At 41.2% G+C, this 21,999-nt stretch overlaps 1 protein-coding gene across 1 annotated transcript; it reads right to left on the bottom strand.

Moving 5' to 3' along the window:
• Window positions 1-1,067: 1,067 nt before the first annotated feature.
• APELA (apelin receptor early endogenous ligand) lies at window positions 1,068-15,121 on the bottom strand. Its single transcript, XM_017350145.4, has 3 exons — window positions 14,897-15,121; window positions 13,401-13,490; window positions 1,068-2,375 (listed from the first exon to the last, which is right to left on the bottom strand). The coding sequence occupies exons 1-2, from the start codon at window positions 14,970-14,972 to the stop codon at window positions 13,402-13,404; spliced, it is 165 nt and encodes a 54-aa protein (XP_017205634.1). The 5' UTR covers window positions 14,973-15,121; the 3' UTR covers window positions 1,068-2,375; window position 13,401.
• Between the last annotated feature and the right edge of the window lie 6,878 nt (window positions 15,122-21,999).

Raw genomic sequence — 21,999 nt, 5'->3', positions numbered from 1 at the left:
CCCTCTCTCTGAAACTCTACCTCTCAAATAGATAAAATATTTTTTAAAGTGCTACGAAAAGACATTAATATGTTGATTGCAGATTTTTAGCACACTCTTAAATTTTGTGCCCACTTATTCTAGTCCTGTCACTGAAAAGGAGTTCTTTTGTCAAACATGTGTTCTGGGTTGTCACTTTTTGCTTACATGCCATTGGTTATTGAGTTTTGGTAGACTTTGAGATAATCTTGAATTAGGTAAAAGGTCTACAGTCAAAAGAGGTGCCAAGGCTGTTCAGTGTTAAATGCCATTGTTTAAAGAACGCACAATGGAAATAGAGATATAAGGGTCAGGAACATTTCTGTTCTTCTTAAAATTTTTATTTTCATTTTATCTGAAAAGTAGATAGAAACATAGACAGATGGAAGGGTGGCTTCCATCCCCTAGTGCCTGCAATAACCAGGCCAATGCCAGGAGCCTGAAACTCAGTCTGTGTCTCCCAAGTGGATGGCAGGGAACTCATTACTCAAGCCATCCGCACTGCCTCCCAGGGTGTGTGTTAGCCAGGGCTGGATCAGAAGTGGTGCTGGGACTTGAACTCAGGCACTCCAATAGGGGATGGGGTGCCCCAAGTGGCATCTTAACTGCTAAGTCCAACACCCACCCTAGGAAATGTGTGTATTATATCTCATACCCTGAACGCGTCTCAAAGAAGACAAACACACATGCAAACCAGAGAGTACTTTATTGAACAGTGTTATCAGTTGTATGAGTAGAAATCTGTAATCAATTAATTAGTTTACAACAATCAGGCTGGTTTTAACTGTTTTTCTGTGAATGGAGGAATTTGTACTTGAAAAAGTATAGGTTCATATTGAACAAGATGTATCTAAACTTTATAAAATGCTGTCATTTTTAATGTGAAATATACATGAGTATATGTTTTAAACATAAATATAATTGATTATAAAAGCTTATGTTTCTAGTCAAATGCATCTGTGAAAAGTAATTACAATTTGTCCATAAAGTATTTTAGAATTTCCTAATAGTATCTAACTTAAATAATGACGTAAGAATCCTAAAACATCTTTTGTTTGAGAATTTAATTACAGTGCCTCATATTAGCATTTTCTGTCCCAAAGGTTCTTAAAAGTTTTGAAAGGGAAACAAACTCCACGATGCTGGCAGATTTCCTGTTCTAAATTCTTTATATATTCATATTGGTTCCAATCTCTTGTTTCAGAAAAATAAGGGTTAATGGTTTATGACTCCTCCTAATCTGTGACGGTAACAAATTAAAACTTCTAATCAAGGTATGAATTTGTAAATTTCTTATCTGGAATCAACTTAGGATAAGAAAAATTTTGTGACACTACGTAAATAAATTAAGAGAATATTTAGTAACTTGCAAACACCTGGCTATCAAAATGATTCAGATTCAGACAAGATACGATTCCTTGTGGGGAAATCACGTTCTGCACTCCTGACTTTTTATATACAGGTCTCTCTGTCACAGGCTCAACAGCAACAAAACACAGTGATCCCAGTGATGAGTACGAGTCTGTTAGGGACACAGGTGCCCTGCCAGGACGTCATTGGCCTAATTGTACATGTTATCAATGCAGGTCCTTTTAAGGAACTATCCATGCAAAATAATCCAGGGACGAAACAGAACTCCAAAAGAAATCACATGTCACTGTCTTGTAATTATATGATTTTTCAGAAATAAATGTTTCTGCTTTAAAATGAATTGCAACCACTACCAGTTCCCTGTATGTTTTCTCTCATAACTTCAAGTGAGCATAACTCATAAAATAAAAAATCATAGTTTCATAAACACTAAAGCTTATCATAGACAATTGGTACGAATGAATAGCTTCTCTCATAGTCTGTCTATATAAATAATTAACAAATTATTTTCTCCCTATTCTGCAAAGCCAGTCAGTGCAACTGATTTCAAATTTAGTATTTTGTACATCACCCAGAAATACACAATGTTAATGTTTTTGGAGCTTTATAAGAGCATAAAATAGCAATCTTTAATTCTTGCAGTTTTTAACATTAGAGAGTTCTAAGATATTCAATGCTATATTTTCTTTCTAAATTCATGTAAGACTAACAGTGTGCAGAGAAAGACGAAGATTTTTGTTACACAGGTAAATAACTGTGCTTTGCCTAGAATCATGTTTCAATTTGTGTTGTTTTTCCTCTAATAGCAGAGCCAGGAAGAGAGTTCTGTGAAACTAATGTAACGTCCCTGGTGCTCTTCAAAGATAACTTTTTGTTCAGGAACTTCCAGGCAACCACGCCCCTGTCACAGTGAGGTTCTTTTCCGGGGTGGGAGTCTTCCCTTCCCTCTGCTTCTTCAGGCAGACCCAGTGAGGCGAGCTGGAGACCTACAGTCGGGGGCAAGGGGGAAGCAAACACATCACACATAGAAATACCACCCAGAGACCAACTTAGCCACGCTTCATTTTGTTTCTGAGTAGTCAGTGAGTTACGAAAGTGTACCAAGGTTTTTCACAGCTGAAAGCAACTTTATATATTCTTACCCTTCCATATAATAGCACCTATGTTTCTTCAAAAATCTGATTTTTTTAAAGATTTATTTATTTACTTCAAAGTCAGTTACAGAGAGAGAGAGAGAAGGAGAGACAGAGAGAGAGGTCTTCCATCCGCTGGTTCACTCCCCAGATGGCCGCAACAGCCGGAGCTGCGCTGATCCAAAGCCAGGAGCTTCTTCCAGGTCTCCCATGCGGGTGCAGGGGCCCAAGAACTTGGACCATCTTTCCCTGCTTTCCCAGGCCATAGTGGAGAGCTGGATAGGAATCGGAGCAGCCGGGACCAGAACCAGTACCCATATGGGATGCCAGCACTGCAGGCAGCGGCTTTACCCACTATGCCACAGCTCTGGCCCCAAAAATCTGATTTTAAGCTGCCGGAGGGACTCTGAGTTATCTTCATTTGCTCAGTGACCCACTCTAGCAAGCCCAGTTATCTCTCAACATTTTGGAATTTGATTTCTGAGGTTTTTTTTTAACCAGCTGACAGTGACTAGAAGCAAACCAATAATAATAAAAAAATCACAACCAACATACTAATTTTGATTATTTTCTTAAAATAGTGCCTAGGAATCAGTCATTGCTATTCGACTGTTTAGTTATTTAGCAGTAAGTTTTAAATTTATAGGCAAGATGTAACTGCCTAATTTTCCTTTAAGAGAAGAGAGATCTTTTGAAGAGAGGAATTACAGATGTGTTTCCCAGGTAGCTTCCTTTGGCCCCCTCCTGAGGACGGGAAGGTAGCCCCTGCTTCATTTCTGGGAGCTTCCAGTTCCTTCACACTTTCTTTTCCTGACAGCCATGGTGATGTGCTGACATATAATGAACTTCGCCATGAAAATGTGGGTATGCCTCTTCTAGGAATCATGTCTCTCAACTCAGACTGCTTAAATTGTGAACATAAAAATGTGCTTGTCTTTTGCTTACCAGTTTGAAAATTATTTAAAATGTTGATAATGCCCTTTGTTGGAAGAATATGAAAAGACATTCACAGAATGATAGAAAATAATTGCAAATCACTATCTGATAAGGGCCTTGAATTCAGAACCTCTAGAGAAATCTTAAAACTCAACAATAAAAAGACCAATATTTGAGGGGTGAAATGGTTTAGAACTAATGTTTGATTCGCCAGACCTGTATTTGGGAAGACAATGAAGACATCAGGTTGAAGGCTGGTGTTGTAGTACAGTGGGTTAAGCAGCCGCCTTCAATGCCGACATCCCATATGGGTACCAATTTGAGTCTTGGCTGCTTCCATTTCCAGTCCAGCTCCCTGCTAATGCACCTGAGAAATTAGTGGAAGACAGCCCAAGTGTCTGGGCCCCTGTCACCCACATGGGAGACTAGAATGGGGTTCCAGGCTCCTGGCTCCCGCCTAGCCCAGCCCCAGTCATTCTGGGTTATAAGAGAGTAAAAAGTGAATGTGCGAAGGTTGTTGGACGGGAAGCAGTAGTTGAGCTAAGGTGATGTGAGAACTCAAGAGAAAATCAATTTAGAGCTGAGAGACTGACTATGCAAATGAAGAATGGCCAGTTCCTATGATAAAAGGACACTGACTCACAAGCTATGAGCATCCAGTTCAGAAAACCGAGTCACAGCATCTGCACTCAATAGCCCAAGTAGTTAAGATTTGGTCAGTAATCAATTTTTACTCCTCTTCCCTTGAAGCCAGTTCAGAACTACCCAAAGAAAGCTGTATAAGCTCCCCAATCTATGAAATAAGGTGCACTTCTTGTAGGTAGCCTGACTTCGACTGCCTCATTCTATTAATCTCTGATCACACCGTACCTGAAACCAACTTCTTCCCTCCCTCCCTCCATCCCTCCCTCCCTTTCTCCCTCTCCCTCTCTCTCCATCTCTCTCTTTCCCCCTCTCCCTCTCTCACTTCCCTGTCTTTGATCCTCTGTCAAATCCAGGTGATTATGACAGTGTCCTTTGCTGTATAAACTTGGAATAAACTGTCCCAGCTTGATCTCACTGGAGTGTTCTCCTTTCTTTTTCCAAAGTGCAAAGAGCTGTAAACTCTACCTTGCAAGCATACCTAGCCTGCCTAGGAGCCAGAGGGTAGCTCAGAACTTGGTACAGATGAATAAAGATGGGCTCCCCTGAATCTAAAGAAGGGATTTTACTGGACTCCATAGTCAGTTGGTAAATTCTGCAGTGAAGTCAACAGCTAGACTAGAGAGCAGGCGTTTAGAAAGACGAAGACAGTTGATGGCCATTGCAGAGGGTGTGTGTGTGTGAACAGATTAGAATGGACCGAGATGTGAATGCAAAATAATGAATCAGAAATGATGAGTACAAAAAACTTTTGGGGCCAGTGCTGTGGTGAAGTGGGTAAGGCTACCGACTGCAGTGCCGGCATCCCATATGGGTGCTGGCTCAAGTCCCAGTTGCTTCACTTCTGATCCAGCTCTCTGCTATGGCCTGGGAAAGCAGCAGAAGATGGCCCAAGTGCTCGGGCCCTGTGCCGGTGTGGGAGACCTGGAAGAAGCTGCTGGCTCCTGGCTCCGGATCGGCGCAGCTCCGGCCATTGCAGCCAGCTGCAGAGTGAACCAGTGGATGGAAGACCTTTCTCTCTGCCTCTCCTTCTCTCTGTGTGTAACTCTGACTTTCAAATAAATAAATATTAAAAAAAACCCCTTTCACTGAAGGTTGTGTGTGTGTGGTGTGTTTTAGTATACAGGCTTATCAGTATTTAAACCTCCGTGTTGACATGACGGTTCAAGGAAGGAAGAGAATGAGGAAGGATTGTGGCAAATTGAGGTTCTGAGAAAGCTGGGAGGAGGGGAACCACAGCACAGAGCGTCATGCCTTTCCCTGCACCAGGAAGGAAGAGCATGGGGTCAGTAGGAAGAGAGCCTGGCGTCTAGTGTTCACTGGGAAGCTGGGGATTATATTCCACCATACGCATCCCGCACTGACGACTTTTGTGTGTGTGTGTGTGTGTGTGTGTGTGTGTGTTATTTAGGAGGGAAGACTGCTGAAAATGAAGAAGGTCAAGGTGTGAGATTTGAGGTGCGTAGACATGGTTAGGAGTTGTTATCATACAGGGCGGAGCAGCAGGGTGACCACAGAAACGCGAGTGCTGAGCGGAGTGAACACGGAGCTGCAGGTGATGAACATAAGCACAGCTGCATGCTGACCGCGTGTTCTCTAGTGTGGGTGAAGGCCTCGGGGTTCTGTCAGAGCAGCGAGATGAAGATAAGAGCAAAGAGAGCTACAGTATTGGCCACAGTGATGGAAACGCTGGGTCCTGGAATCTCGACCGCAGAGAGGGCAGACCAGAGAGCGCCAGGAGATGTGGAAGATGGCCAGTCTCTGGGAAGGACTGAGGAGGTCTAAGTAGTGGGCGTGGCTAACCAAGCCCCTTGCAAAGCTGAGACCTCCTGGGGGATACAGTCTGGGGACCACGTGTGTCTTCTGCTGACTTTCCTTCTCTACTCATTGTAAGGGAGCAAAGCTATGTGATTTGCATTATTAATTATTTTATCTATAAACATTTATAAATAGCCTAGGTAACTATCAAAGGCTTTAATTATAAATTGGTAATTTTCCTTGGGATTGTAGCTCTGCTAACAAAATTTTTAGTACTTCAGGTGATAACTGCTCGTGATCTTAATGTCAGATTCATATATATTTTAATATGAATAGCAGTGAAAGAATTGTGATGCTATATCCCATACAACACTATTTTTAAAAAATACACCCAATGGGCGGCTGGCACCATGGCTCACTTGGTTAATCCTCCACCTGCAGCACCGACATCCCATATGGGTGCTGGGTTCTAGTTCTGGCTGCTCCTCTTCCAGTCCAGCTCTCTGCTGTGGCCAGGGAGTGCAGTGGAGGATGGCCCAAGTGCTTGGGCCCTGCACCCCATGGGAGACCAGGAGGAAGCACCTGGCTCCTGGCTTCCCATCAGCACAGTGCGCCGGCCATGGTGACCATTAGGGGGGTGAACCAACGGAAGGAAGACCTTTCTCTTTCTCTCTCTCACTCTCTAACTCTGCCTGTCAAATAAAAAAAAATGCATCCAATGGCGAAATGTTCACAATGAATGATTGTATGGATGTCAGTTTACCTGAAAAGCAGCAATTTTCTCTCCCTCATATCTAAGAATAATATATTTTCAAATACATGACCGCCATGTGCATACTGCTTACCTGATTTTTAACAGACCTCTGGTTAAATGTTAAGCAAACATGATTAAGAATGAACTGAGGACTAAAGATTTATGCTAAAAAGAAATTTTAGAGTCTTGAATAAGACAGAGGATACTTTAAGTAAATATCTCCAGAAAGCATTACTGTAATGAGAAATCAGTTTCTAAAATGAAGAAAATGCTAAAATTTGGCTTTAGTCCATCACATATTTTCTATTAAGAAAAGATACATTTAAATTATACATGCTTATATTATTACAAACATCACTATATATTTTATTTATATATACAACATATAAATGTGTATATAAATATATTTATCATCAAGGTTTCCTGATCTTTACATACAAGTTTTATTTCATCAGTAAATTAAGGACATCTTGAATTTTTTCCAAGCATAGTCTTTGGACATTAGACTGTGAATAACTGAGATAACAGGAATTTTCTATATTTTATTTAGTTTTAAGCAGCGTGTTCTGCAGATCCTACAATTCACACCAGAATCCCATGTACTTAAGGCAGCTCTCAGGCCATTTGCATTAAGCCAAGGTCTGGCCCCTAAGCTTTACGAGTCAGATTTTGTCTAGACTCAAGGATCTCACATCCTAAAACTGATAACATCTAAAGAAATAAAGTAGAATGGGATAAATGGCTTTAGAAACCTAATAAAAATGTTGTGATTGTTGGCAGAATAAAGAGATAATTTTAAGCTAATTGAATCTGGGTGAGGCTCCTGGAGAAAGTGGAATTTGAACCCTGGAGCAGGCAAGGAATTCCTGGAAGAGGAAATACACAGATCTGCAGTGGCAGTTGGGTCTGACAGCAAGTGCCTGCAAGGGCGCTGGAAACGGCTGTGGGGTCTGAGGGCAGGAAGTCCTCCACGCTATGAGGACGAGAGAAGGCTGCTTTTCATTTCTTCTAGTAACAGTTATGGAAAGCGTGCTGTGTTCAGGCACTTTTTTTTGTGTGTTTTTGGCTGAAGATACAAAGATAAATAAAACCCCCTCTGCCTTCAGGGAATTTATAGCATGCGGAGGGAGGTGTGGAGGAGGAGAGTCAGTTAGCACAGGGAGTGAGGACTGGGACAGAGGGTGCCACAGGTGCTCTGAGAGCAGAAAGTGGGCATCTCACAGGAGGGGCTTCAGACAGCTTGCGGAAAGGGGAGTTAAAAGTGCTTATTTAGGTGCAGAAAATTTAAATCGATGCACGCAAGGGTTTTTTTTTTTTTTTTTTTTTTTTTTTGACAGGCAGAGTGGACAATGAGAGAGACAGAGAGAAAGGTCTTACTTTTAAATTGGTTCACCCCCAAATAGCTGCTATGGCCGGCACACCGCACTGATCTGAAGCCAGGAGCCAGGTGCTTATCCTGGTCTCCCATGCGGGTGCAGGGCCCAAGCACTTGGGCCATCCTCCACTGCACTCCCTGGCCACAGCAGAGAGCTGGCCTGGAAGAGGGGCAACCGGGACAGAATCCGGTGCCCCGACCGGGACTAGAACCTGGTGTGCCGGCGCCGCAGGTGGAGGATTAGCCTATTGAGCCATGGCACCAGCCACGAGGGGTCTTTAAAATCAAGAAAGTTTCTCTAAGAATGAAGGGCAGTGAGGATGATATGCAGGCAAAATTGTAGCTTGAAGAACAGCAGTAGGCCAAGAATTGTTGCTTTCAAAGTAAGAGTAACTGTAGTTGGGCTGTGTGTGTGTGTGTGTGTGTATACAGATATATATATATATATATATATATATCAGTGTGTGTATATATATATATATACAGATGCATATATATATCAGTGTTTATGTATATATGTATATATTACTCATTGTGTGCCATGTATTATGAGAGGGTAAGTACCATAACTCATTCCATTCTATGGATCTGAAGTGCAGGGCAATTTAGGCTTAAGTGACTTAGCAAGGATTGCCAGAGGGTGAATGACATGGCCACAGCTCTAATCCAGGTGCTCTGAGCACAGTCCTTCTTTTTTTTTTTTAAAAAAAGACTTATTTAAGTTCATTCCCCAAATAAGTGCAACAGCCAGAACTAGTCCAGGCCAAAGCTAGGAGCCAGGAATTCTATTGGTTTCCCAAACACTTGGACAATCCTCCACTGCTCTCCCAGGTGCATTAGTGAGGAGCTAGGTCAGAAGGGGGGCAGCCAGGACTCAAAGATGCCAGCATCCCAGGCAGTGGCTTAACCCGCTATGCCACAACATCGGCCACTGAACACAGACTTGATTGTCCCGGTTGCTCCTCTTCCAGTCCAGCTCTCTGCTGTGGCCCAGGAAGGCAGTGGAGGACGGCCCAAGTGCTTGGGCCCTGCACCCACATGGGAGACTAGGAGGAAGCACCTGGCTCTTGGCATCAGATTAGCGCGGTGCGCCGGCCACAGCAGCCATTGGGGGGTGAACCAACAGAAAAGGAAGACCTTTCTCTCTGTCTCTCTCTCTCTCACTGTGCACTCTGCCTGTCAAAAAAAAAAAAAAAAAAAAAAAAGAATTTTGATGAAGATGTGATGTGGTTGAATTTAAAGTTTAGAAAAACCAGATGATAAGAAAGCAGTGGACTTTCCAGAAGCAGGATGGAGGCTGGATTAAACAATTAAGGTATTGAAATCACATTGTGGGGAGTCTAAATAAAGCACTAAGAAAGTGGCAATAGAGATGACGAACAAGTGGCAGGTTTAAAAGTATCTCAAGCTAGAAATGACTGGCTGGGGAAACCAGCAACAAGAGCAGGAACATCAGATGAGACAATGATAGGGGTATTTCATAGCATGGTGCCTGGTAAGTAGCAAACAACTGGTCCCTGGTAGCTTTAAAATTATTCTCCAAGCTTTGAGTCCACAGAAGGTAAAAGATTTGAGTGAGAGTAATTGAAAAATTCCATTTCAGGTGGTCATTCACTGGGTCATTACATATTTCTTGAGTGCTTACCGTAGTTACTGAGTGTATAGCTGTTAGCAAAGTCCCTTGTCAAGGAAGTTAAAGTCCCTTCTTCTCAAATTAGGCAGATATTAAACATAAAACAAGGTAAATTCATGTCAGATGGCAATATGTGGAGAAAACCCAGAAAAAGAGGAACAGGAGTATGTCGGGTAGGTTGAGGGACTGCTACAGTGACCAGAGAATTCCTTCCTGATTGTGTACAGGATATCGGAACAGAGAGCTGTGCTACAGGAATGACACACGGTGGCGACTGACACACACACTGAATGTGAGGTGCCGGTGGTACTACAGCTAAGCTGATTCCAAGTAAGACACAGGACTCTCTGTACAGGGCCTGAAGGGGGACTTGGGATGTGTTCCAGACAGAAATGGTCACAAGGGAGTATGATATTGTGAAAGCCAAGGAAAACCCATTTCACCATTTGACCTACAGTGGGATAAGCGAGGTCACACAGGAACTACGCTCATGGTCTTCAGAAGAAGGAAGTCATTAGGGACCTTGCCCAGCGTGAAATGGGGAGCAGTCAGTTGGAAATAGCTGGGAGGAGAGGAAACAACTACTGTTTGAGGAATTTTGCTTGTGAAGAACGTGGACTGGTCACTAGAGAGCACTCTGGGATCATAGTGGCTCAACAGTCCCCATTTTCTGCATCTCTTGCTAAGAGCTGGAAGAGGAGTTCAAGTAAGGAAACTGGACAGTAGATACGCCCAAGAGGAATAGAGTGAGAACAGTTAAGACAGTAGGGCAGCCCCTGAGAGTCAGGAGGCAGGGCAAAGGTGTGGTCAAGGAGGCCAGAACCCCAGGATGGCAAGGGGATAGGAATGAGGCAGAGAGTTGAGAATGAGATGCACATTTTGAATGATAAGCAAGAGTGAGAGGGAGTAAGTGAATGTATTAACAGGCACTGTTACCAAAACTTTTTCATAGCCATTACTTCTAGATGGTAAGCTGGGGGATTTTACTTCTGACCTGACATTCTTCCGTATTGTTAAAAACAAATTTTGTACCATGAATGTATACAAAGGTACTTTAAAAATTCACAGAAATTTTTAATTAAAAGATCAGTATATCTGGCCACAACCCATACATAGTTTTTACATAATATATGGTTTTCACTCCCTCATTCTGCCATTGTTATGAAAAAGCTAGAAGCCCCGTGATTAGTAGGGCATGTAGTTATCTAGAGTGCCTATTCACAAATAAAAATGCAGGGAACAGTGAGATTTTACTGTTGAGAGGGGGAAGTCCTTAGAATCTTAAGCCCCTACCTCCTTCCCCACTCAAGAGCTCTCACGTTAACCTGTAAGATTTCATTTCCTGACACCCTTTCCCCTTCTTGCTCTTCTCTGCTCTAGTTCAGTTAGGGCTGAAGGTAATACCCAAATAGTTCTGTGACCAAAAAAAAAGGGGGGGGGCAAGAAAATGATTTGCATATAGCACAGATTTTCCACTTAATTCACTCAAAACAGGCAAGGAAATCTTGCTCCGGATTGTGAGTCCTTTAAGAAAAAGTGGACAGAGTGCAGGTAATAGGGCATACCTATTAAAGGAGCTGAAGGTCTAAATCACTAAGAAGGGTTAATCTGGAAAACTCCCAAAGTCAATTGTTTATCTTGCCTATCCTTTTACAGTCTTACTTGACCCTAACTGAATTAAATAACCACATGCGATTTTATCTAAAGCATGCAGAAAACAGAGGGGGTAGGAAATGAATGGGTTTTACCTTAGAGTCTACTACCAAGGTCTACAGTGCCTTTAACCAGCTGTCAGAGTGCCCTTGTGGCAAGACACATAAAAAATGGGAATGTTTGGGACAGTGAGAAGGACGCTGTCCAATTTGAAGATGGCATTTAGATCACAGTGCTGACTGAGCAAGATCCTGGGAAATTATCTTAATGTTTATCTTACACTGGTTCTTATAATAATCACTGGATTCCAACAGGTGACTTTTTCTTCAAAGAACTATAGCTGGAATGTAGGATTAGCCTAAAAACAGAAAAAGGATGCTGTAACCTGAGCTTGTCTATAAAGCTATCTTCGAACTCTTGGGAAGGCTTGTTATTATTAAAAGGTTTACATAACCTTTATTTAAGTTTCTCTTTGGTCTACAAACTTAGTTTATAGGTCAAAATTTCCTCTCACTTTGATGAGTTAAATTTCACAACTCTATCTTGTTTACTTGCAATCCCAGTTTTTATGGTGGGTGATTTGTAACAAAATCAAGGCAACCTGTGGCTAACTAAAGGACTTGTGCTTGTAGTTTGCAAAGTATCTTTGCACAGGAATTCTCTTGCTACTGTGACACTGCCTCCTCTCCTCCTAGGTCGTTTGTGGAGGAGTCCTGGGAACATCCAGAACTCCTTCATTCTTCCTAAGCACAGATTTCTAAAAAGCGCGAGACTGAAAATCTGCTGGAAACATTACCAACACACACCGAAGGTTATTTTGACATATGAAATCCTTTTAAAGCATGTTTCAATTACCATTAATTGGCTTCTCAGGACCCTCCTACTGGATCTTTCTGCATTTCCCCACCACACATATTTTTCATATTTTGATAGCAGATACAGGCATAGAGAATTTGGCTTTTTGTCCCAGTCCTCTTGAAATGTGCTTATTACTGAATTGTTCTCCTTTTCTTTAATTTCCTATGGCAAGGCTTTGACTGGGTTTGAAAAGCGTGTATCGAACAGTAGGTACAGCAACCATTCTTTCCTCTGAATCAAAAGAGCCATAAAAGCTACATCTGCAGATAAACTGCATAAGCTAATTTAGCAACTCCCTGTGTGTGTGAATCCGCTGAGGGATATTTGTATAGTTGTTTTCTTTAGGAAGCTATATCTTAAAGGAATTAAAGAGTTTAAAATCACAATGGGACACTAGATCCTTTTTTTTTTTTTTAGTATGAATTGACTTAAACTTGGGTAGTCTTTTTTGTTGTTGTTGTTGTTTCCTTTTTTATTAGCAAGTCCTTTTACTCTCCTTATTCTCTCTCTGCATTCAGTGCTGCCCAAGTACAACCCAACATTATTCTTTTTTTAATTTATTTTTTATTTAGTAACTATAAATTTTCAAAGTACAGTTAATGGTTTGTCTTTCAAAGTTAATTGAGTCAAGCGATGTTCCTGGTGATGGTGTGAAATCATTGGCCTTTTAGTGAGTGTAAAAACAGAAAAGGGAGGAGCAAAATTCTCTTCGGAATTTATCCTTAAAGATGCAAGCATGGAGAACAGTACTATTAGGGAGTCTGGGAAACTTCCACACCATTAATGTTAAATTAGTTTTATATATTAAAAGTGAACTTGGAAGCGTTGAGGCCAGCCTGCCATTGTGATGATGCTGTTGAGTAAATATGTCCAAATGCTTCTGAGCCCATGGGAGGCTTAATGGAAAATGTGCTTGTTCGGGAGAACATCTGGAGCCTCCCGTGTTTTTCAGAATACATGCTTAAAGACGCTTTCGTAACTCAATTCTCCTCATGCCTGATTTTTGTAATCACAGTTCTCAAAGACACACAATAGTTCCTGGCCCCCTGCACTATCAGATTCAACAGTTATCAACATTTTCCTACATTTCCTCAATCTATCTCATTTTCTTCTTTAACTGTCAAGCCAACTCTCAAGCACCATGTCATTTCACTTGTGTGTACCTCTGGAACTCTGTCAACGCCACAAGCCGCTATTACGTATTACGAACCATGAGCCTTGACTGCGCATGCAGTTAAATGCAGTGAAGTGAGTTTCCCCCAGACATACCTCAGGGGAAGGGCACCCGGGAATGGAGAGGCACGCATCTCCTCTGCAGGCAGTTGTGTCTGTGAAATTTTCTTCTCATGGCCAAATTGACTGAAGGAAAAGAAAGAGAGAGAACTCTATTAGGAGCAGTTTTCAGAGAACTGATGGTGTAATCTGGAGAATGCCATACTATATTTTGCAAACTGTAGTTTACTCTTTGTTCAAATGTGCTGGCACACAAAATTAATGTAATGTATGTACACCAGGTGTATCCCTGACAGTAGCAAGATCTTAATAAGAACAATATCTTCTGCCTTTCTGTGACTTCTTCCTAAACCCTCGTGGACCTGCGGTTTTAGGTAGTGAGTTAGTCACAACTCTGTCACAAGGACCTGTAACGGTGTTCTGTGTTTTGGGAAAGTAGAAATGGTTTGAATAGCAATTGCTGCAAACAATAAAAAGGAAGCAAGCTGCACTCTCTGAGTGGCTGACTTGGAACCCTCCCTCATTTATGTAAAAAGACCAGAGGACATCATTTCAAACACCCTCACAGTGCTCAAACTTCGAATTCACTAGAAAGCAGAGTCTGATTTTTAACCAGTTCTGCACCATTTTCTTGTCTCACTAGAGAAGTATTATCATCAAGCAAATACTCTGACATATTTGAATGTAAATATTATCACCTCTGTATTTACACTTGGGTTTGCGGTTTTCCTGAGTCAGAAAGCTAACTTTCTCAAATTTTAACTTGCCAGTGCTTTGAAATCTTAGATATTTGATTTTGAAGGAAAAGCACATTACACAATTTTGTCTACTCAATTCCTGTTGGTGAAGTACAAAGTAATTGATGTTTTCCTTGAGAAAGGTCTCAAGTAAATTAATATCACATATCTCAACCACATACATATATATATATTTGATATTTTTTGGCTCTATGAGCACAATAATAAAAACTGCACTATCTTGTTCTTAAGTGGCAAACCTAAGTATGTCACTAGAAATAGCAGCTACTGACCTGTTAAAGTTTTGTTTGCATTTTGTCACATTGTGGTTTTTATATGATCTTTTTAATATATATACATGTTCTTAATGCAGCTACAGTTGCCCTCTTCCAGTCAGCAACATGCTTTTAATAAGTGCTTTGGATTTTGCATTTTATCTAACAAAAAATCTAATTTTTTAAAACATCTATAATAAATAGGCCAGCATCTGCATTTCTTTCTTTCTTTTTTTTTTTTTTTAAAAAAAGGACAACAATAGCTTAAGGATAATGTTCTTTATATTTAGAAGAAACAGGGAACTAACACCAATTTAAATCTAGTTTCTTTAAAAAACTCCAAGTAACAGACTCAGCAGAATAGATAGCATGCATCCAAAATCTTACACATTTACCCCTCATTTTGCTAACTGCAAGCACACCGAAGAGACTTCAAAGTAAACACAATCACACTCAGAGACCCAGGAACGCAAACCCGCACGAACACAAGGTACGCATTACCAATCTATCCGAGTCCTACCTGGTCTCTGTCCGTTGATAAAGAGGAGACTCATCATCAAAATGAGAAACATAAAAAAGAATCGTTGCAATTTCATGTTTTCTGCCCCCCGCAAGTGCAGCAATAGCTCTCAGAGTAAAACAAACAGACAGTAAATAGTCTGTGCGATATATCTGCGGCTCCCCTCACATTCTAAGGACAGACCTCGGAGAACTGGCAGCTGCCTCTTCCAGAAAGGTTAATGATCACATCAGACAAGGTTACTGGTGCGCTGTGCTGTGGTCAGAGGCTCCCGCCGCCTCCAGCCCCTCCTCCCCTCCTCCCCCCCCCCCCCGTCACTCCCCCTTATTTCCATAAGCAAATATTGGTGAAATAGACCATTCAAGCCTGCAGGAACGTCAGCCGCAGTCAACTCGGGAAGCTCCGAGGAGAGACTGACTTAATTCAATCTGGGTATGGAGAAATATGTAAAGCAAGGCTCGACATTGCCTCCTCCCCCTCCATTTGCATCTGTTTAAACTTTGCATTGCCCATATTGGTCCCACATGCAGAAAGCCAAGGAAATGACAGGAAGTCTCTCTTTTGTCCTTTTCAGAGGGAATTCTGAAGCTCTGACTTCAGGCTTTGTGGCAGAACCCGTGCTGAAATGCTTTATCTTTACCAAACCTACTACAAAGTGTTGCCTGTTTACATTAAATCTCCAAACCGCTTAATCTGAGTGGGTTTCTATCAATGAAGATTCCTGGGGTCTCAAAGGTTCTGAAATAAATCTGCAAAGTATTTACATTTTTATTTGTAAAGTGCAATTTAAAAAGTAATGGCGATTCATCTACCAACGTCCAAGATTTTCAAAAAGGAAGTTCAGGGAACCCACAAACTCATGAAATCTGTGTTCTGTTAAAAATGATATGTGGTAGAATACCAGGCTAACACGTCGTAGCCCCAGAAATTATAGGTGGAAAAATAACTTCTTAGGCAAGCTCTCAGTGAATTCAGAAGAAACAAAAGCGAAGTTTCGTCTTTTGCACACATGTACCGAGATCCTTTTAAGTGCTTCCTTTTATAGCACAGAGTTGTTATAAATGGAACTTTCTGTAATTATTATAAAGTAAACCAAAAACAGAGACTAGATACAGTCTGAAGTACAAGTACAGCCAAATTGCTGAATCTAAAGCATATGTAACATGTCATGAACAGCCAGGAATTTTGTTGTATTTGACTTCTTTATGCGCAGGTAGCTGGTATACAACCTTGGACTCCCCGAGTTTTGAAATTAATGCACAATTTGTCTTGCTTTTACAAGTCAGTTTGTAAAAATTCCCTGCCTGCCTAGTTATGCTTGCAGTTTATGACAGTATGCAGACATTCTTAACATCACTTTCTCAAAACCCTGAAATATGCTGGCCTGTTTGGGCACCAGAAGCATAGTGTTAAAAAGTACACCACTTTTGGTAGTAGTTGTACTATACTTTGTTCTGTAAAATCAATGGACTGTGGTAGAGTCTGAACTCATGAAGTAACAGTGCTTTATGAATGGGAAAGCATTTGTTCAGAGTTTGAATTCCCCAATCCTCTTAGTGCCGCACACTGGAAAACAGCGAGACAACAAAGCTGGGTGTTGAATCAAGCAAACCAGTAGGACACCTAGATGGGGATTTTAGAAATGCAACTTCAGGCCAGGTTTTAAGCCTATACAAAGGTGTAATAGTGAGTCTTTAAAGATAATATACTGACAAGGGCAGGAGTTTGTCACAACCACCTAAGTCGCCCCTTGGAACACCTGCAATACAAAATTACCTGTTGAATTTAGTGGGGATGCTATTCAAACTCGCACAAGAAATATATTACATGGTTGTCTTTGTAACAGCTGCAAGAGGTTATTTGTTTTACATATAATAATTTTGTGATATGTTTTATCTCTATTTTGCAGATGAAAAAGCAAACTGAAAAAATTAAGTGTCTTGCCCAAAATTAAATAGCAAGTAGCACATCCTACGAAGCCCATGTCTATCCAGTCCTAAGTATCTTACCCTTTGATTTCGGTTCCTGTCCCTTTCATTTGCCCTAGGAGGCCCTTGTCTATCTGGCCCATCTCCTTTTCCACTTGTATCTTCAAACTTCTTCTTTCATCTCAGGTCTCTCACTATAAAAATACTGTCTTCAGCCTAAAAATTCTCTCCTTTTGCCCTTTTTCACTTAGCATCCACTCAGCCAGATGTTCAGAATCTACCTGGGGTGGGTGTTTGGTGCAGCAAACATCCCCTAGCAAAGCACTTGGGTAGAAGTCCTGGCTACTTCACTTCTGACCCAGCTTCTTGCTAATGTGCACCCTGGCAAGCAACAAGCGATGCATCAAGTACTTGCCATGCCGTGGGAGACCTGGATTGAGTTTCAGGCTCCTGGCTTCTGCCTGGCCCAGATCTCAGCTGTCGTGGGCATTTAGGGTGTGAACCAGTAGATGAAAAGTCTCTTTCCTTCTGTCTCTATGTCTCCCTTTCAAATAAAAAGAAAATAAATGATTTTTAAAAAAGATTTATTTATTTGAAAGGCAGAGTTACAGAGAGGCAGAGGCAAAGGCAGAGAGGTCTTCCATCCGCTGGTTCACTCTTCAAATGGCCACAGTGGCCAGAGCTGGGCTGATTCAAAGCCAGAGCTTCTTCCGGGTTTCTCATGCAGGTGCAGGGTCCCAAACACTCAGGCCATAGCAGAGAGCTGGATCAGAAGTGGAGCAGCCAGGACTCGAACCAGCACCCATATGGGATGCCAGCACTGCAGACTGGGGCTTTAACCTGCTGCACCACAGTGCTGGCCCTAATAAATGATTTTTTTTAAAGAACAGTCCATTCTGATTGTTCTACCCCCTTACCACCTTCTCAGGGGACACTGGCTTCCAGGTTTCACCACTCTACTGCAAGTGGTATCATTCAGATAGAATCATTAGACTTTTGAATTTGATCTTTAATGTGAGTGCTACATGCAAATTAAGCTACTCTTTGCTCATATTTTCCTCTTATTTTTGTTCATGCTGTGTTTCTTTTCTTTGGAAAGATCTGTTCTGTTTGTCTCTGTCTTCCTTAATTGAAGTTCTAGTTCAATTCTAGTTCTTCGAGGCTGAATCCAATCATTCAAGATAAGTTCAACTTACATTTAGGAACCACTTAAACAAGAGCTCTGTTCCATGCTCTGTTCTAGGTCGTACGTAAAGGAAAGGAATCATACACAGCCTCTACCCTCGAATTAAATGCTTATTCATTACATATTAGCTAGCAAATTAAGGTTTTGTGTAGATTCAGTAGACTTCCTCATTAAGCGTTTCCTGATTCCTGCCAACTGAAACTAACTTCAGCTCTCTCCCAGGGATCTGGAAAATTTCCTCTGTTATCATAGCCTTTTCACCACCATATACTGAATGCCTCCCTTGAGGGCCCTAATACATCCATCCTGTCTGACAGTTTCTTGATGACATACGGTCTTCTACAGAAAAGTCTCCATGGATGGCCGGACTTTTCCTACCTCCCTTTGATGTCTTCTCCAGAAACAAGAAGTACTGAATTTAACTAAATGGCGTATGGAAATCATGAGACGGTTTAAAAAGAAAATAAGAATTTAAAGTCAGTATGGCTCCAGAAATGAAAATTGGAATAAAGAAAAGGAACATGTGGGAGCTGGCATTGTGGCGCAGGGAGTTAAGCCATCACTTGTGGTGTGGGAATCATGCTTCCTAGCGCTGATTCTAATCCCAGCTGCACCACTTCTGACCCAGCTCCCTACTATTGTGCCTGGGAAGGCAGTGCAGGTTGACCAGAGTGCTTGAGTGCCTGCCATCCAAGATTGGATGCATCAAGTACTTGTCATGCCATGAGAGACTGGGGAGTAGTTCCTGGTTCCTGGCTTATGCCTGGCCCAGACCTGGCTGTTGTGGTCATTTTGGTGGTGAACCAGAGAATGAAAGCTCTCTCCATCATTCTGCCCTTCAAATACACAAATTTTAAAGAAAAAAAATAATGTGAAAAATATTTACTGGTAAAAACTGCAAAAGAAAAATAAAAAGGACAAGTTCAGGAAATAATTAGAGCAAGCACTAGGATGGGAGTTTATAGAACTTGGCCTAAATAAGGATAGAGATTGGACTCCCTTTCAAGTTAAAAAGGTATGTTCTGTAGCTAAACTCTTGACTTACCTACATTTATACAATGTCAACTCCATGAGAGTAGCGGGGATATTTATGATTACTTCACTGCCACATTGTCAGTATCTTATTTATTGTTAAATAAATAAATTGCTAAATTGTGCTCTAAAGTAGATCTTGGTAATACCAGTATCTACTCTTGATTGCTGGCTAACACACCTGTTTATCTTTGTGGTGAGGTTTGCTCCTGCCCACACATGGAAACATTTAAAAGTAATCCTGGTGGAGACAGTGTATGGCTCAATTTAGAGTTTATCTTTTGAATGTTTCCTATTTGGTTCCCAGTTGCCTGAATGGCGTCCACTCTCCCTTCCCAGTCAAGAATCTGCCTGTGGTATTATTTCTTTCTGGCTTCCCATTTCTTTGATTTATCTGCCTTCTGATTCTTGCTGGATTTCAGATCAGTCCATTGATTGACCTGGTTTTGATATGCCTTTTCCTTTGATCCTCAGATCCATTTTGACCACTTCTGGATCTAGACCAATCCAATGTTTTTAGTTTTTTTTTCCGTGTATTAGTTCTCTCTGCCAATCTTCATTGTCTGTTGCTTTTCTTGGGCCCCAAATTATCACTGAGGAAGAAGCTAATAGCTATGGTCATAGAAGACAGAATCACAGAAAATTAAAAATGATTATTTCTGAAACCTTGTGTGACTGTAATTGGCATTCTGCCTGCTTAGAGGAAGTGGTGAATCAGACATGTTGGAGATATCAAATGTATAAAATTAGAATCCTGAGTGTGGTAAAACATTTATTCAGTTTAATGCTCACTCAAAAATTTTCCCAGGATCTACTTGGGCACATGTGCTGTCTGAAAAAACATTACTGATCATAAATGCTGCATCAGGCCAATATCTGAGCCAAAGCATATATTTTCTCAAGAACCCATAACTCCAAAAAAGGCACACAGTTTTGATAATATGGATAATCTTCCTAATCCTCCTAACTTGAACAAAAAAAAAAAAACACACAGTCTTGGGCATAATAGGTTCTCAATTATGTCACACGCAAAAATAACAGAGGTAGCAACATAATTGGAATATTTAGATACCAGTACATTGTTGTGGTTCTTATCCACGCTGCTGGGTTAGAGTGATTGACCAAACGACATCCAGAAGACTTTACTGTGATGTATTAAAATGATGCTGGGTGATCTTTACTTATTTTTCGAATGAAGAACAAATTAGATAAAAACTATCAGTTGAGTAGGAGGGATCCCACTTAGTAATTTTTTAAAAATAATAATGAGATACATTTGGATTTGTCCTCTCTACTCCTGCTTTTCACTTTGTTTATGTGCTTATTTTTATCAAAACCAGTCTCAGGAATTTCTGTAATAAATGCAAGTGACTCCTAAGCAACAATTATCATTTATTAGGTAAATTATATATGATATAAACCTGCTAGTAAACTTGGTGCTGGAATTCTTTAAGGGTACTGTAAAGACTTTGGGATTCATGGAATTTTGAACCTTTGTTTAACCACAGAGCTTGAAAGGTCTAGAGTTTAACGCTATAAAGAGAGAACAGAAAAATTTGAATTTGAATCTTGGGATTGGTGATTTTGTTCATGACCAAAAGTGAAGGAAGCTGGGTATAATGGAAATAGCCTCCTCATCAGTCAGTTTGAATTTTTAATCTTCTGTCTCTAAACATTGCAGCTTTGGTCGAACCACTTTATCAGATGCTTCATTTAAAGAGTGAGGCAGAGGCTGGTGTTCAGCTTAGTGGCTAAGACACCCCTGGCCCGTGAGGATAGTCAGGTCCCAGGTGCAGCTCCTGACCCCAGCTTCCTGCTAGCGCAGACCATGGGATCAGAAGGGATGGCTCATGTGGTCGGGCTGCTACCACCCTTGTGGTAAACCTGGGTTCAGCTCCCAGCTCCCAGCAGTTTTGGCTGGTCCAGCCCAGCCCCGACCACTGTGGGCATTTGGGGGGTGAACGGTGGATGGGTGTGTTGTCTCGCTCCCTCTCTCTCTCTCTCCCTTTGAAATAAATAAGTAAATGAGGAATTTAGACTTCAAAAGTTTATAGATTCCAAAGTTCTATGAAACCCTAACTTTTCACTCTACTTTGATTTCTTTTAATGAAAATTTAAGAGGGTTCATTAACTCACTCAATACACATGAAGTGAGCCCTTCCTGTGAGTAGCGATCCTGCTGTACTTTTGTACTTTGTGAGAAAGAAAACACCCAGCACCCGAGGTCTCAGATAGAACATTAAGGTGGTAGCATGCTAATTAATGTGTGGCTAAAAAAGTACACAAAGCCTTTCTGGTCAATTTCTAAGAGTTTCATTCTCTTAATTTACCCTTACTTCATTCCCAACAAAATATCATTTTACTTTCACGGAGAATCCAGTCCAGTTCGTGGAATCGCATGCTGTTCAGGCCAGTTGTCTGGCACTGCTCCACTTTGCCAGACTTTTGCCCTGACAACCAGTCTTGAGTGATTGCCAATGCCTCCTTCCTGCAGTGAGTGTCCACACAGGTTGCTTTATAAGAATGCAGAATACAGTTGTCCGTCACGCCCCGTGACCTGGCTAGTAGGTGTGCTTCACTGTTATTGCGCAGTTACTTCTGCATTCCCCGAACTTGGCACCTGAGCTAGACATGTTTGTATCTGCTTTATGTTTGTTGAACCTGTATCACTCGTAATGATGTTTAAACTATTTTATGTGCTTTTGAAGTCCAACAAAGGTCACAGAGATATATATCCAGAGAAATGAAGTCCACTTTGCTTCCTTTTTGCAAGAAAACTGGCATTAAGTGACTTGCTGAAGGCCAAAGCAAAATCAGTAACAATGTTTAGCAATAACAATTTTTGTCAGAAACAACATTCATCTCTACATCACCTACTGTGTACTGGGCGTTGTTGTAGGAACTTTACTTGAATTAACTCATTTAATCTTTATAACCATTCTGTTGGGCCTTGTTTA

The sequence above is a fragment of the Oryctolagus cuniculus genome, chromosome 8, assembly GCF_051225735.1.
Source record: "Oryctolagus cuniculus isolate XC-2025 breed Fujian yellow rabbit chromosome 8, ASM5122573v1, whole genome shotgun sequence".
Taxonomy (NCBI): Eukaryota; Metazoa; Chordata; class Mammalia; order Lagomorpha; family Leporidae; genus Oryctolagus; species Oryctolagus cuniculus.
The sequence above is the reverse complement of the archived record's forward strand: the minus strand, read 5'-3'. Positions and strand labels throughout refer to the sequence as shown.